Consider the following 15,979-nt stretch of genomic DNA (forward strand, 5'->3'; position numbering starts at 1 on the left):
GAGATGATGCCAGCGCTTGCTCAGTCCCCACTACCTGTTGTTGCCTTGTTTACGTTTCTAACCGGTGACAGGTTTGGGAATGGATGGGGCTTGACCCCTCCCTTCAGTGTAATTCAGCCGTTTTGCAGACATCCCAGATATACCTAAACTGCTCCCGCGTGGTAAGCAAGCCATTCTGTCTCCAGCTCTTAACTTTTACCCTACATGGTTTCCTTAAACATAGAAGGTGCCAGACTCAAAAGGTGTACAAGCAAATTTTGTGAATTATCATCTTTACTTATTGTATTTATTCATTTATCATGAATCACATGTGATTCTCATATGACTGATATAGTAGGTACTTTTGCCTGAAATTCACAAGCTGATCCCAAAATTAAGTGGGAAATTAATTTACGTTGCTCTTTGTCTTATGCCATTTAGACAGGACGGGTCTCTAAGGTGGAGGTGGGAGTGGTGGCCAAGTGGTCATATCCCTCTCTTAAGCGTGTCCCATGCTGTAGCTCAGCAGAGTGCTTTACCTATGGAGGACATTTGGTATGATTGGCATAGGTTGGAGTGACTAATAGATTCTCTATCTGTTTCCAGAGCCATCATGAAGCTGAATGGCCATCAGCTGGAGAACCATGCCTTGAAGGTCTCCTATATTCCTGATGAGCAGATAGCACAGGGTCCTGAGAATGGACGCCGAGGAGGCTTTGGCTCTCGGGGTCAGCCTCGACAGGGCTCACCTGTGGCAGCAGGGGCCCCAGCCAAGCAGCAGCAAGTGGACATCCCCCTGCGGCTCCTGGTGCCCACCCAGTATGTGGGCGCCATCATTGGCAAGGAGGGCGCCACCATCCGCAATATCACAAAACAGACCCAGTCCAAGTGAGTCTTGGCTGCTGGTGGAACAGAGATGGGTGCCAGGAAATAGTGGTTCGTACCTGGGGAGGTGGGTGCCTCCTGGAAGCACACTGAGTGGTGTTAATAGGAAATGTCACCTGGAACATGTTCTTTCTCTTACGTTCAGGGGTCACTGGTTCCAACCCCAGCCTCCTAGGTAGGCCGGGACAGGTGGGGAGGTAGAATGGGCACAGGGTGCACCATGTGGTGGCACTTGCTGGGCCTTGTACTTTTATTAGAAAGAAGGGTTCTAAAATTTCTCCTAGAAAGTCTCAGCAAGCAAACGAAGTCTTGGTGAGTCAGTTATTCTTTAGTGCTCTGCGGTTTTGGCACCACTTACTGTGTCAGTGTCAGTAGGCTGCTCAGCCTGGCCAAAGTCTGGGCCCTCATTCCTAGGTCATATGTTTGTCCCATCACCCATCCCACCACAACCACCCTTTTCTAATCTTTAAAGCTGATCGGTGTACTCTGGGAAAGAACAGGTCACATTATGTCCTTATAATACATCCCTTTATTATTTACTTTTAATTTGGGACGGCGTGCCTTCCCTTTATTGTCGTTTCAAGGGGGAAATCTAGAATTCACAAATTAGAGTTGTGGGCTGTTGTTCCCCACGTTGTTGAGCCTGGTTAAGACAGGATCCGGAGCAACAGGCTGGTCATGTGCCCCTGGCCCTTTCCCCTGCTCTCCCCAATTCTGCCTTTGATCAGTCTTATTCCAAGAAGAGGAGCTCCTATGCCTTCGTTGAGGAGAGGTTTGGGGAGCCCGAAAAAAACTCACTTTCCCCGGGAACGACTAACTTGTCCTTGTGGTCCTCAGGATAGACGTGCACAGGAAGGAGAACGCAGGTGCTGCAGAGAAGGCCATCAGTGTTCACTCAACCCCTGAGGGCTGCTCTTCTGCCTGTAAGATGATCTTGGAGATCATGCATAAGGAGGCAAAGGACACCAAAACGTAAGTCTTCGGCTTTTCTAAGAATGTGGGGACTGCCACCTTTCTGATTCCAACACACACTTTTTATTAGCAAGGGTACAGAATTGTACAAAGGGTTATAAATTGAGAAATGAAATCCTCTTTCCCAAGGTAACACCTTGCGTACTTAGAAGTTCTGCGCACTTGGAAGTGTGTATATGCATGTGCACACGTGTGAGTGCTTGTGTGCTTTAGCATAAATAGGGTCATAATAAAGGTACTATTTTATAGTTTGTTCTTTTTATTTTCATGCACCAGTCCATACTGACCCATACATAGTAACCCAACTTGTTTTTGTTTTTTTAGCTGCAGAGATTGCCACAGTGTGGCTTTTTTTGTTTATTTTTTATTTTTACTTTTATTTTTTTCAGAGAGGGAGGAAGTGGGGGGGGAGAAACATTGATTTGAGAAACTCTCAGATACATCAGTCAGTTGCTTCCTGTGAGAGTCCTGACCGGGAATCGAATCTGTAATATTCCGGAGTATGGGATGACACTCCAACCAACTGAGCCACAGTGACCAGGGCTCTACATTGTGGCTATTTTAAAGTGTACAACTGGAAGATTTTTAATATGCGTGTACCTGTAAAACCATCACCACAATGAAGATAATGAACGTACCCATCACCCGCTTTGTTTTTGTGCCCCTTGGCAGCCCCCCCTACTGCCCCATTTCTCTACCCCTAATCAACCACTAATCTGCTGATTTTAGTACCCTTCTAACATGTAATTTTGTCCTGTGGTTTGTCCTGAAAACCACCTCACTTGGGGTGGCGTGATGGCCGAGTCTCCACATGACCCACCGTTTAAGGAGCTCTTCCCCCTCATTTCTTCTCCTGTCTCCTTAAGGGCTGACGAGGTTCCCCTGAAGATCCTGGCCCATAATAACTTCGTGGGGAGACTCATTGGCAAGGAGGGGCGCAACTTGAAGAAGGTGGAGCAGGACACAGAGACAAAAATCACCATCTCCTCGTAAGGCTCTTGTATTTCCTTCTTTATGAGTGGGATGGGGGGGTCGGCCGTATTTCACTACTGAGCCGTAGTACTTGCCCCCTAAGTTGGATGCAGTTCCTGCTTATTGAAGAAGAACCAGAAGTGGTAAAGAGCATTTGTATCTACAAGGGCTGGAGCTCACCCATCACCACTGCTGTGCTGCTGTGTGGGCTGGGGGCTGGTTAGGGTGCTGCCTCCTCAGGCCTCTGCTGTCTCCGTCAGACCTCAGGTGCTCTGCACCTCGAGGCGAGAGGCTGCAGCTTGGAGCCAGGGCTTTGAGGTTTCAAGCGTGTCCGTCAGGTAGTGAGAACTGGACAGATCTAGGTCCTTTTCTGAGGACGGAGCATATATGGTGGCCTGTCTCTCTGTGAAGAACAAAAGTTAAGGGGGTAGATTAGCTCCTATGAGCACCGTGTGTCTTCATTTCATTAGAGACTTGCTGGTTGGCGAGTTCTGCTCTGTTCCAAGAAGGCACAGGAAATGGATGGCCTTGAACCACCGGGGAAAGGAGCATCCTTAAATGGAGCTGAGACTCATTCCGGGCCGGGGCCTGGGCCTGTCTTGTGAGTGGAAGGGTGATGCTGCTCTGCTGTCCCCGCAGGCTGCAGGACCTCACACTCTATAACCCTGAGAGGACCATCACCGTGAAGGGGGCCATCGAGAACTGCTGCAGGGCTGAGCAGGAGATCATGAAGAAAGTTCGGGAGGCCTATGAGAATGATGTGGCTGCCATGAGTGTGAGTGCCCAGCACCTGTCTGCCCTTCTCCGAGCCTGAGCTACAGCAGAGCGGGTCTCCTGGGGCGGGCATGCCAAGTGCTGTGTGACCTTGGAGGCCTTTAAATTTAATAGGGGTTCTTCATTTGATTCCTGGGGTAGGGGCTTCAAGGCCTCTGATCCTCCTATAATTATGTGTAAAATTTGTGTTTGTGTATACTTTAGTGGGTAGAGAGAGGGTCCATCATTTTCATCTGATTTTCAAAGGGTGGTGAGGATGTCGGGTAGGTGACTAAAAAAGTGAGTTCTAAAGTCAAACGGAGATCTGACCCTGCCACTCCTCACGTGGGCGCGTTACAGTACAGGGCTATGAGTTTGTCACCTGTCTCAGTGAAGTGAACCAGAGAGGAAGGATTTCTGATAGAATAAAACTGGTTGGAGTTGCTAGTTCTTAGTCCACTGAGAATACCGTATCACTCACAACTCTATATCCTAAGTGTACACATGAGAGCGTGAACACCAGAAGGCAGGCAGGTGTTTGTGTAAAAGCATGTAATTCTTCTGTTTCTGGCCTGCTCTCTCTGGGGGTACTCGACCTCTTGGTTCAGCCAGGGCCACACACAAGGGACCCCCAGGCCCTGTCAGAATGAGCTGACCTCCTCCTCACCTTCCTTCCCCAGCTGCAGTCTCATCTCATCCCTGGCCTGAACTTGGCTGCTGTCGGTCTTTTCCCAGCCTCATCCAGTGCAGTCCCGCCACCTCCCAGCAGTGTCACCGGAGCTGCTCCCTATAGCTCCTTTATGGTAGGTGCAAAGTCTTCTTACAGGGGACCCCTGGGCCCGTATATGGCCTGCCTTAAAGGGTCTAACTCCTTGTGGGCACCTGATGCTTGGGGATTTGTAGGGATGTGGAAGGGAGGCCTGAGGCTGCTTCTTCTACATTGTTCCCAGCCCCTGGCGACACTTCAGAACCTTGACTCTGGAGGGCAATCTCAGATGCTGCCAGAGATGCTGACAGCACTCTGCCTCTTCCCTCCTCTCCTTTTTCCTGCGCTGCTTCTTCCCTTGGTCCCTGCCGGGCATAGGGAGAGCCAAAGAGTGGGTAGCCCGGGTTGGCCGTGGGTGCCTGCACCCCGTTCTCCTTGAGGATGCGTGGAGGGGCTTCTAGGCTGTGGCTCTTGGCCTCTGGTGATGACACCCCCTGTCTTGGCAGCAGGCTCCGGAGCAGGAGATGGTGCAGGTGTTCATTCCTGCCCAGGCGGTGGGCGCCATCATCGGCAAGAAAGGGCAGCACATCAAACAGCTCTCCCGTTTCGCCAGCGCCTCCATCAAGGTGATCTGCTTTGTCTCCTTCCAGGTCCCTGATGGGAGTGCTCTGCTTCCATCACCCTCTGCCTTTGTGTCCAGATGCCCTGTCCGGCTGGTGTTTCGGGACCTTTTCCTTGGGGAATCACAGTCCCTTAGCCCTTGACCCTGCTGGGTTCTCTGCAGAAATCCTTTCAGTTTTCAGGCTAGGGAGGAGGTGGTGTTGCAGCCTAGAGAAAGAGGTTAGGTTCTGCCACAGACTGGCATGGGTTCAAACCCCCATTCCTAGGCTCTGTGACCTGAGCCTTAGTTTCCTCATCAGTATATCCTTCTGATCATAGCGCTAGGAAATAATGCAGCTGAAGCCCCTGGCTCAGTCAGTGCCTGGTGGGCAGTGGTTGCTCAGTAAATGTCAGCTGTCTTTACCTGCCCTGACCAGGATCCCTTGGAGAAGAGGGAGACTGTCACAGTGCAACAAAGGCTGCTGTTAAATTTCATAAGTCTAAATTCCATTTGTTTCAGTAATTTTAAAGCTTTGGTGAAAACCAGTGATGGTTCTCAGGGGAAGTGCGGTCACTGCCCTCCCCTCATAGGTCATCTCATCCATACCCCTCCCCTTGGCAAGACTCCGCTGGAACCTCCCCGGGAGGTTGGGTGGGGGAGGGGCGCGGGGCCCTGCCTGGATGATGTTACTGAGCAGACCCATCCTTACCTTCAAAACAGTTTTGGTGCAGGGGCAACAACCTTGAGTTCCCGGGTCTTTTTTCTTCCCTTCCCATGTCCTCAGAATTGGGTAGTGGGAGTAGGGGGCTGTAGGAGGGCTGGCGTGGCGGACATAGAGGGAGCCTCTTTTTTTTCTTTTAATAAAAATGTTTTAATTGAGTTTTAGAGAGGGAGAGAGAGAAACATCGATTTGTTGTTCCACTCATTTATGCATTCGCTGGGTGCTTGTATGTGCCCTGACTGGGGATCGAGCCTACAGCCTTAGCATATCAGGATGATGCTCTTAACCAACTGAGCCTGCCGGCCAGGGCGCCTCTTTGACCAGCTGTTTGCTTTGCAGATTGCTCCTCCCGAAACTCCTGACTCCAAAGTTCGTATGGTCATCATCACTGGACCCCCAGAGGCCCAATTCAAGGTTCTGGTCTTTATTGTTTTTCTAAGCTAGACATACTGGATTTGACCAGGGCGGGGGGTACAAATCTGTGTCACATTTTTAAGCTTCCCTGTGGGATATAGAGCTGCCAGGCTGTTTTCAAACTGGCATGAATTTCATTTCTGTTGACTTCTGCTTCCCTCATTACTTCTTGAAGGTCAATAGGCATTTGGGAAAGAAGGAAGTCTGAGGGCTCCTTCCTTGCACTCTGCCTTAGTCACTACGAAAGGCCTTTGATGCCAGATTCCTTTCTCTCCTTTATGTCTGTACTACATCCCTGGGTTCTTGAGCTTCTGGTCAGACAGCCAAAGCACTGGTTATTAACTTCCCTGACAGGTGGAGAACGGGGACAGCTCTCCAGGCTGCGTGGAGTATCTGATAGCCTCTCCTCTGAGTGACTCTATCAGCTGCCACTCAGACCTGAATTGCTAGCCACTGCCTTGTTCAAATAAGTGCCATCATCCCAGACCCCCGCAGGTCTGGTTTGTAAGCTCTTTTTCCAAACTGAACACGTTCCTCTAGGAAGTATGTGTTCGGCTACTCTAGCCAGGCTTTCCAATACAGATACGTAGAAGGGACACTGACGGGTCAGTGCTGTTGACCTTTCACATTACTTGGCTTAGAAGGTTGATCCACCTCTAGGTGGGGTGGGCCTGTAGGCCAGAAGAGGGTCAGGTGAACCTTGGGGGCTGCACTTTATGCTTTGTCCTGTATGTACGGCCTGATAATTAACAATGACCTCTCCTCAGGCTCAGGGAAGAATTTATGGAAAACTCAAGGAGGAGAATTTCTTTGGTCCCAAGGAGGAAGTAAAGCTGGAAACCCATATCCGGGTGCCAGCATCGGCAGCCGGCCGGGTGATTGGCAAAGGTGGCAAAACGGTGAGCTGTGAGGGCCACTTTGAAAGTTCTGGACCTTAGTCCCCAAACCCAGCAGCTCTGCCCTGGCCTCCTTTCTGCTCCCTGCTCTGCTCAATCTCAAGACTCCCAGTTTGCCTGTTTCCTTGGTTCTGCTCCCCAAGCTCAGCTTCTGACTCAGTTTCCACCTGCTAGTCACCAGCTTCTTGACCCTCCCTCCAAGCCCACCCATCCTTTCTTCGTGGCAACTGGAACTCCTCTCTGCCCACCCTACCCCCAGGTGAACGAGTTGCAGAATTTGACAGCAGCTGAGGTGGTGGTGCCAAGAGACCAGACCCCTGATGAGAATGACCAGGTCATCGTTAAGATCATCGGGCATTTCTATGCCAGCCAGGTACATATGACACTCCATCACAGGAGGGTGGCAGGAGCCCAGGGGTCAGAGAAGTAAGACTCCATAGGTTGCCCAGCATGACCTGACAAGTCCCGTGGACTCTGCCTGCGGCCGGGTTGGCTGGTTTTCCTGCTGCCCGACTATGATGTGTACGTGCTCGATTCCCTCTAAGGTTCCTTGGGGAAAGCGATTTGACAACTCTCATGTTTCCTATAACTACGTGTTATATGACTTTACATATTACACATTATATATTAACAATCTTTCCTGTTATTTAACCTTAGTCCTTCCCTAACCATTTTTTTGCACTCGACAGGAAAAGAAATTGGTCTTTTATCACCCAGTCTTCTTGTTCATGGAAAGGAGACAGTCTGGGACATTTCTGCCAAGTGAATTGCATTCTGCGGTTGATTTTCCTTGTAAAATGTTGTTCTTAGGAAAGAAACATTTAAAAAGTAAAGAGTAAAAATACTGATCCTTTGGTATTTTGCCCATTTTCACGGTGTTTTGTTAACCCATCTCTGGATGTTTCATCGCCTTTCCTGGGAATATTTACATATGTAGTGGAGCTGTGATTTGTGACAAGGTCTCCTAGTTGATGACCCTTTGACCAACACCTACTCAGGAAACTCTAGGAGTTCCGTTTTGGGTTCAGTAATGTGACAACTTCAAGCTTAAAATTCTGAATGAGTTTATACTATCCCCCCCCCTTCCCTGCTGCATTGTCCAGTAGGTGCTCAGGGTCCACTTGGAGACGGAGAAACTTAGGCCGCTCTAATCCTCAGTCCTTCTCATCTTCCTTCTAAGTGCTGTGTCTTGTTGTTTGTTGCTAGTTCCTGGGTCCCCGTGACCTCTCTGCCTGTGTAAGACTGTCTCCTTCCTTGTCCTGGGAGGTTCTTCCTCACTCTGTCCTTCTCCCCTATTTTTTCTGCAGATGGCTCAGAGGAAGATCCGAGACATCTTGGCCCAAGTTAAACAGCTGCACCAAAAGGGACAGAGTAACCAGGCCCAGGCACGGAGGAAGTGACCAGCCCCTTCCCATCATATCAACTCGAGGACGACGGGCTGAAATTGAGAGCGCGTTCTCCCCAGCAGGCCTGAGAATGAGTGGGAATCAGGGACACTTGGGCCGGGATGTAGATCAGGTTTGCCCACTTGTTTGAGAAAGATGTTCCAGTGAGGAACCCTGATCTCTCTGCCCCAAACACCCAACCAATTGGCCCAACACTGCCCATCCCTCAGGGTGTCACCATGGAAATTCTAGCTCAGGGTGCTTTTAAACGTGGATTGTTTAAGTAAGTTCTTCAGGTCCCACCAAGAGGGTGGGCCAGATCCCAGTGGGAAGAGAAATAAAATTTCCTTCAGGTTTTTAAAACATGCAGAGGGGTGTTTTAATCAGCCTCAAAGGATGGTTTGCTTCTTGACCCTAAAATCCTTCCAGCCGTCTCCTGCTTGGTTTATTGATTAAAATACCTCCATTCTCATGCCCTGACATAGCCTCTTCCTACATTCACACTAATTGTTTTATCTTGACTGCTACCAGAAAAAATGGGAACTAGTACATCGCTTAGCTTATGTTATTGACTCAAAGGGAGAAGACACATCAGCATCTGAAGTTTAATTCCAATCCCTCCCTAACCAACAGCAACGGCAAGGAATAAAGAATGGGGGAGAAATGGGGAGAAAGATGATTAAAATATAGTAATCCACGTTTAAAAGGAGTGCCCTTGTGGCTGATCTATTCCAGATCACCATGTTGGAAAATTGGCACAAGTAAAAGTTCCCCCACTCTGCTGGGGCTTCCCCACCAAGATTCTCTGCCCCATTCACGTCCCTCTAACCATATAGACCCTGCATCGTGTCCAGGTGCACATGAGTGGTACTGAACGCCCAATGGGATAGGGGCTGACCACTGTACCGTCCCTGATTCCCATCATTCTCAGGCAGATTTTATATTTTTTTAAAGTCTATTTTAATGATTGGATATGAGCACTGGGAAGGGGACACTGCTCCCCTTGATAAAGTCTCAGTTCCATGGAGGACTTGAGTGGCTGGCCCCAAAGGCCGCCACTGTGCCCTCACCCCAGCCCATGTGCTCCCATGAGGGCTGGTTCCCAGAGGCAGGGGTTGCGGGGCACTCTCCCCCCCCCCGCCACGGCACTGTTCTTTTGGTGGTGGTGGGATGTGGAACCCAACCCTGAGCTCCCAATAAAGCTAAAGTTCATCATCTGGCATATTTTATGAATATTCAGCAAATCGGAGAGTATTTGCTTCTGTTTTTATCCTAGAGGCGTATTTAACTGATGGCTTCTGCCTCCATGAATCATTGGCATGGTGACAGGTGTGCCGAAAAAAAAACAATTCAAAATACCAGCAACATATTATGCACAAAGGGGTACATAAACTTAATTTATTAATTTGCCAGCCTCAATAAGGTCCCGTGTGAAGTTCAGCCCTGTGGAAGACGGCAGCCATCAGTTAACTGAGGTTAGGCCTCCCCTCCTGATGTACTTACTGTCGATGCACATGAGCCAGGTGGTGTCCTTTAACTACCTTGGACAATGCTGCCGTGTGCTGGGAAGGGAGGATGGCGTGGAGTCCCCTCCTCCCGACATTGCAACAACAGTAACAACTAGACAACCGTGACGTGGGCGGAGTCGGTCAGGTAATGCTGTGCGCAAGTAAACTACCTCAAGGTATGAAGTTACCTCAGCAATTACTTTCCTTTTTGTTCCCCCACCTCTTTTTTTTTAAAATCTTTTTTTTCTTTGCGGCTTGCTGATATTTTATATAAAAGAAGAAGAGCAAAGCAAAAGAGAAGCTGATAGCCTTGAAATATTTTATTTTTTTAATGAAAAGAAAAAAATGAGAAAGTTATGTTTCATAATTTCTTAATTTCTTACAACATGAGCCAGTGCAACCCTTTAGGAACTCTCGGGAACAGGCCCCGTGGGAAAGGCCGTGGGACGCTCCTAGAGGGGAGGCCGGGCTGCCAGGGACCGTCCGGCCGGGTCCACCCGGCGCGGCTCGGACCTGTCTCCTGGGAACCCTGCCTGGTGTGCGTAGGAGACCCGCCGGGCTGTGGGCCCCCAGTGGCAAAACAAACCTCCCTGGCATCCCCCCTCTCCCCCTTTGGTTAGAGGGCATCCCACTTGGCCTTTCCCACCAGTGGTGCTGTTGAGATATTTTAAAGTATTGCCTCCGTTTTATCGAGGAGAGAAATAAAACTAAAAAAAAAATGTACCCTATAAAGTTTATATTTCTCTGTCTAAAATATGGGAGCCAAGATTCTGTTGGTGGAAGAGACAAAGCTACCCCTCTAACCCTCCGAGAGGGCCATCTGGTCTGCCATTGCAATGCTTTTCATTTTTGTTGTTTCATTTCGATCTCATCTTGTTACTCTTCTTGGTCTATGTCAATAGACCAGGAGGCAAGCAGAGTCTTGGATAACTGCTCCTCTCTGCTCCCCCTGTCTTTCGATTGATCTGACCGTGGACCCAAACTTAGGGAATTCTTGATTTAGGGTGGTGGGTGGCAGGGAGGAGCAAGGGATGTGGGAACGTGTTTGGGGACAGGTCCCTCCTCATTTATCATGTCTTACCACTTTCTTGCTGTGACGTTCCTTTTTAGCTTCCAGAACTGTCTACTCTAAAGAGAGGAGGAAGCAGGAAAGCATTTAGGGATAATATCAGGCCAGTAATGATTAAGCTTCCCACCTCTCCCAACCACAATGAAGGGTCTCCCAACTTCCATCTCTGGCTCTATATGCTTTATCCCAAAATGAAGCAGACAATGTTCAGACATTGGCCATTAAGTGATTTAAGATGAATTTCCAGCAGCAAGCATGCTTTGATACCTGGTTCAAACTACCATCAGGAAAAAAAATCCCGCAGTACCTGAAACGTGATTGTTGCAGTGTTCAGTTTCCTTGGGATCCTGCTCCCTTCACACCTTAAGTCCAGGTCCTTTTCCTTTGGCTGATTCAGCTCCCGGGAGAGGCCAGGAAGTGTGGCAAGGGACTGACAAACTTGACTAGGATTAGGCACAGCTCCACTCATGATATTTGCCCAGCAGGAAAATCGTGAAAGTTACACTACCAGAAAGCAAAAGGAATGTGGTTTGGTGGTTAAGGTTTAGCGGGATAAAGGGCTTGTCTTGGTGGGTCTGCCTTCAGACCCATAGGCTAGGTCTTGGGCAATTCCTTGCCCTCCTGCACGTCACCTCCATTTCCCATCCTTGCTGAGATGACAAGCAATCTAACGTGAAAAGCACTTGGGAGATTTGTATGATCTGAGAAAAGCGACTTCTGTGCTCTAATATATATGTGTGTGTGTGTGCTACATATATATTTTTAAGAAAGGACCATCTCTTTAGGATATATTTTTTAATTCTGTGGAACACGTGAAAAACCAAAATGGTTTGATTCACTGACTTTGAAACTGCATCTGACAGTTATACCCCAGTGGCTTTAATCCCCTCAAGGGTCTGGTTGCCTTTTGCAGTTTGGGTTGTGGACTCGGCTCCTGTGAGGGGTCTGGGTGGTAGAGAGCCATGCTTAGGGACAGGGAGTTTTATCACCTTCTACCCTTTTCTCCCCTCCTCCCAGTCCTTCTCAATCTTCTTTCCTTTCCCCGGAGCTCTCCACCTTTGGAGGCAGTTGGGAACTATTCCCTTAGTTATGCCTCACTATTGGCAGAAAGACCCCATGTAGAACCCAGAGAACACTGGATGGGACACTCCAGTTGGTTCTTTGTGTCCGTTTTCCTCTGTGCCAAAGACAGACAGACAGAGGCTGAGGATGCCATTTCTGAATGAAAGCAATAGCCATTTTTCACACAGACCTGGGCTGTCTGAGAAGGAGAGGGCTCCTGGGACTGTGAGCTAAAGACAGGACCCTTCCTTTCTGAGGCTCCTGGGGGATGTGGGGGCCATACGTGCCAAGGGGTAGGGAGCTGAGAAAGAATTCCGATGGCTCCTGGTTGCACTTTGGGGATGGAGGGGAAGTTTGTGGCTCCTCCGCGTGGGACTTCTCTTTGTCCCCTGCCCCCACTGCAAAGATAGCACCTGAGTTCCCTTCAGGCCGGCAGACTGGCGGAGAGGAGGGGCCTCAGTTAACTCTCAAGGGTGCCTTCCCCTCCTCCCGCTCCAGACATATCCTCTGCCAAACTGGGAACCAGCAGTGCTATGTAACTACCTCACAGAGCCCCAGAGGGACTGCCTAGTCACCCCCTTCCTCCTGCCTCTCCTCCAGGGGTGGGAGAATCTCCTTTCTTCCCCCCACCCCACCCCTGAAGTGTTTATGGGGAGATCCTAGTGGCTTTGACATTCATACCATGCAGCTGTTTTGCCTGTTTGTTGAAAACTGGTAGAAGAATAGTACAGCCTGACAGCAGGAAGATGGAAGAAAAATTCTCAATGCCAGGGGACATAAAGCCCTTTCCCTTCCAAACACTTGATTTAGATGCAGAACATTTCTCTTGTATTCAGACTTAGAGCAGCACCAGCCGAGAACTTCATTTTCTTTCCTTTGGATGCATAAGGCTTCTCTATGGGGTGCAGGACAGGGAGGAGGCCTCATGACCGAAGGTGGATTTGGAGGGTGAGGGCCAGAGCCCTGACCCTCAGCCCTCCTTGGGGGCACAGTCTGATGGCACCATTACTGGTGCCTTCATATGGTTGAATCCGGACTGACAAGACGAAAGAATTTTTTTCTTAAATGAAATAGCAGGAAGCTCCTTGGGAGCATGTGTTTTGAGTAACCACAGGTGATGGATGCTACGAGTATAAATGGATTAACTACCTCAGTCCTTACAGTAAGATTGGAACCAAGGGCAGGGACTCGTGCATAGGGCAGGAATCCCAGCCAGGAGGAGTGAGTTGAGGCTTGTGCCACAAACGGTTTGTCCTTGAGGAGCGGGGGCAGGTCTGCCAGAATGCCCCCACTTATAATTGGGTTGGGAGGGCTGGCCATTAGCCCCCCCATTTCTGCCTTCTTTGCCCTGGGGTCCCATGTTTCACCCCTTTCCCTCCAACTTGTCCCTCTTACTTGCTATTTCTTTGTTGGAACAGAAGGTGAGGAGAGGAATCGCCTCCTTCCAGAGGGGGCTGGCTGGAGGTGAAATCTGGGGCTTGGCCCAGAACTCCCCACTCAGCCCCAAAGCCAGGAAGCCTGGGGAAGCCAGAGCTAAGACCTCTTCAGCAGGGTTTCTCTGAGATGCGCCACCTCCGCTCAGTCTTCACGGAGCCCGTTGGCTCTAGAAGGAAAAGAGGTGGAGCAGGATCCTTTGTCCTGACAGTCTGAGGGCCAGGTCCTCTGGTCACTCAGGTGTCTTTGTAGTCTGGGGAGTCCACTGGGCCATCCCAGCCCCTCCCCACCCTCTAATGAATGGACCTCCTCCTAGAAGCCCCATTTCACTTTTGTTTTATCTACCTCTTAGCAAGACAATAGAGATAAGTTAGGTAGTGGCAACTCCACTTGCTTAGGTTAGGGGGGCGGGAAAAGATTTCTTTTTCCAAAGGAAAAAAAATATTACCTTAAAAATACTTTCCAAAAAATACTAAAAACCAAAAAAAAATTAAAAATTAAAAAAAAAGGAGACATTTTCCAGTAACTGCTGGATTATTTTAATTCCCCAAACTTTTCTCTTTCTTTTCCCCCGTAAATAAGTTTCACTCTTTGGCGATTTTCTCCACTCATTTAAGATGATGTGCTATTCTTAACAGGTGCAGCTTTCACAGTGGGCCCCCTGGCCTGCCCCTGCCCCCATACCCCATTCCTGCCCGCGAGTCCTCCCTGTGCTTCTCACCTGCTACCCCTCCCCACCCCCAGCAAGAACCATGGCTTTGTGTGAGTTGGGGTGCTTTTAGGTCTTGATTCACCAGTGGCGGTTGGGGGCCCACTTGTAACACTTTTGTGTAAATTTTATGTAACCCACTGCAATGGAAAGATAAGATGAATTTCAGCAGATGAGTTAGCAGCATGAATAAATACCTTCCACCATTTGGATTCTCCCCTGTCTCCAACATCTTGATCTTGGTCCCAGAAATCAGTTAGTCGAAAGAGCCCCCCTCCCCTGAGGCAAAGTGAATGGGTACGTAAGAGATGTCTCCCACTCAGGACAGTGAGAAATGTGTTGTGATGGGGCTGGAGGGGGACTGGAGTTTGTGACATTGCTACCCTATTCTGTAAATGTGGCCACTTTGAAAATTGTACTTCGCTGGGAACTTGCCAGCCATCACTGCCCGGATTTGATTGTACCCTTTCTCCCACCCCTTAATCTGGTCTTGACTTTGTCCCGGGGGAGGTGGGGCAGCTGGCTCAGACTTTTGGAGTTTGTTCTTTTGCTGGGTGAGCACTCCAGTGTCAGCCACAAACCACTTCATTCCACTATTTCAATTTCAAAATAAAAGGAAACTTATATTGAAAGCTGAGTGTGTCTGTGTCTCAGAGGAGGGATTTCTGGGTTGGGGAGCTGAGCTGCGACCTCAGGGTGAGAGCCCTGGTTTCCAGGGACAAGAATCACTCAAGTGTACCGTAGGCATTTTGCTCACATTTGCAGTGCAAACGAGTGGCTTTTAAATGGTGCCTTGCTATTAATTCCCTTTGCTTATTGGAATAAGGCTTCCATTAAAGATGTTGAAATCTGTACAGAGGGTCACAGTTGCTCTGAGGATGATAAGGGTTTATTGCTGTGTCAGGAAATACTAAGGGTGTGTTGCTCTCTTCCTGACACCTGCCCTAAGAAAAACTACAAACAACGTCTGTTTTTTTGGGAGATTTTTTTGTTTGGAAAGGGAACTAGGTCACCTTTTGTTGTGACCCTGCCCTCGCCTGTATTTTAACTTTTTGAAGCCTGGGTTGGTGGAGGGCCAGCCTCGTGTGACATGACCTGGATTCCAACTTGGCTCTCCTGATTCTTGGTCCAGCCCTTTCTGCGATATCTGTCTTAGAAAGATGACAGGATGGGACTGGCCAATGTCATGCTTCAAGGAATGTTCCAGGCTACCTATTGAGTGACTCGATGTTCCTGGGACGTTCTGGCTTTCCGAAGGCTGGTGCACGAGGAACACACTAAGAATTGCCCCTCCTTCCCTCCCACTTAGGTTTTATGGTTGCCTGGCAACTGAGCCGAGCAGTGAAATCTTCTCTTCCACGGGACAGTGGGAGTGTTTGCTAAGTGTTGTTACACGAGTATCTTGCCTTTCTTTCCTCCCCGCCCTCTCCCTCTGCACCCCCCCCCTTAACCCAATCTTGTTTGAAAAAGCTTAAAAATGAGTCAGGATGGGTTAAGGCCATTAGGCTGGATTTGGTGTTGCTGTTAAATCGCAGTACCAAACAGCTGGATAAAAGTTGGGACATGATTTTTAAGTCCTGCTGAAAGCTTCGTATAGGAGGTGAATACTTACTGATGCCCTGCCTTGTTTCAGAAATAATTAAGTGGTTTAAACATGGGAATGAACCCCTGTGAAAACCTTGCTAATAATGGCCAGTATTTGTTGAGATAAATATTGTGCTCCTGGCACACCTACAATGCATTAAAGGCTTTACATGATGGGTCATTTCACCCTCAGGACAATCTTAAAATGAATATGACTCCCATTGTATAGATGAAGACATTGAAGATGAGGCTATGTTACTAAAGTCACAGACTTTTGATTCTAGAACCTGTGCCTTTAACAGTATAGCTAACCAACATCTCTGCAAGAG

General features: G+C 48.9%; 1 protein-coding gene across 2 annotated transcripts in view; it reads left to right on the forward strand.

The window, feature by feature from the left end:
• IGF2BP1 (insulin like growth factor 2 mRNA binding protein 1) overlaps window positions 1-14,698 on the forward strand; it is a 42,988-nt gene extending 28,290 nt beyond the window's left edge. The window contains exons 7-16 of one of the 2 annotated variants that reach the window (XM_087826174.1): window positions 586-867; window positions 1,702-1,836; window positions 2,703-2,825; window positions 3,448-3,583; window positions 4,242-4,364; window positions 4,774-4,893; window positions 5,929-6,003; window positions 6,771-6,902; window positions 7,159-7,272; window positions 8,207-14,698. In XM_087826174.1, the coding sequence (XP_087682300.1) occupies window positions 586-867; window positions 1,702-1,836; window positions 2,703-2,825; window positions 3,448-3,583; window positions 4,242-4,364; window positions 4,774-4,893; window positions 5,929-6,003; window positions 6,771-6,902; window positions 7,159-7,272; window positions 8,207-8,299 (1,333 nt within the window). In that variant the 3' untranslated portion in view covers window positions 8,300-14,698. The remainder of the gene's footprint in view (window positions 1-585; window positions 868-1,701; window positions 1,837-2,702; window positions 2,826-3,447; window positions 3,584-4,241; window positions 4,365-4,773; window positions 4,894-5,928; window positions 6,004-6,770; window positions 6,903-7,158; window positions 7,273-8,206) is intronic. The other variant, XM_016215603.2, reaches the window with a different exon arrangement.
• The last annotated feature ends 1,281 nt before the right edge of the window (window positions 14,699-15,979 follow it).

The sequence above is a fragment of the Miniopterus natalensis genome, chromosome 17, assembly GCF_054644295.1.
Source record: "Miniopterus natalensis isolate mMinNat1 chromosome 17, mMinNat1.hap1, whole genome shotgun sequence".
NCBI lineage: Eukaryota > Metazoa > Chordata > Mammalia > Chiroptera > Miniopteridae > Miniopterus > Miniopterus natalensis.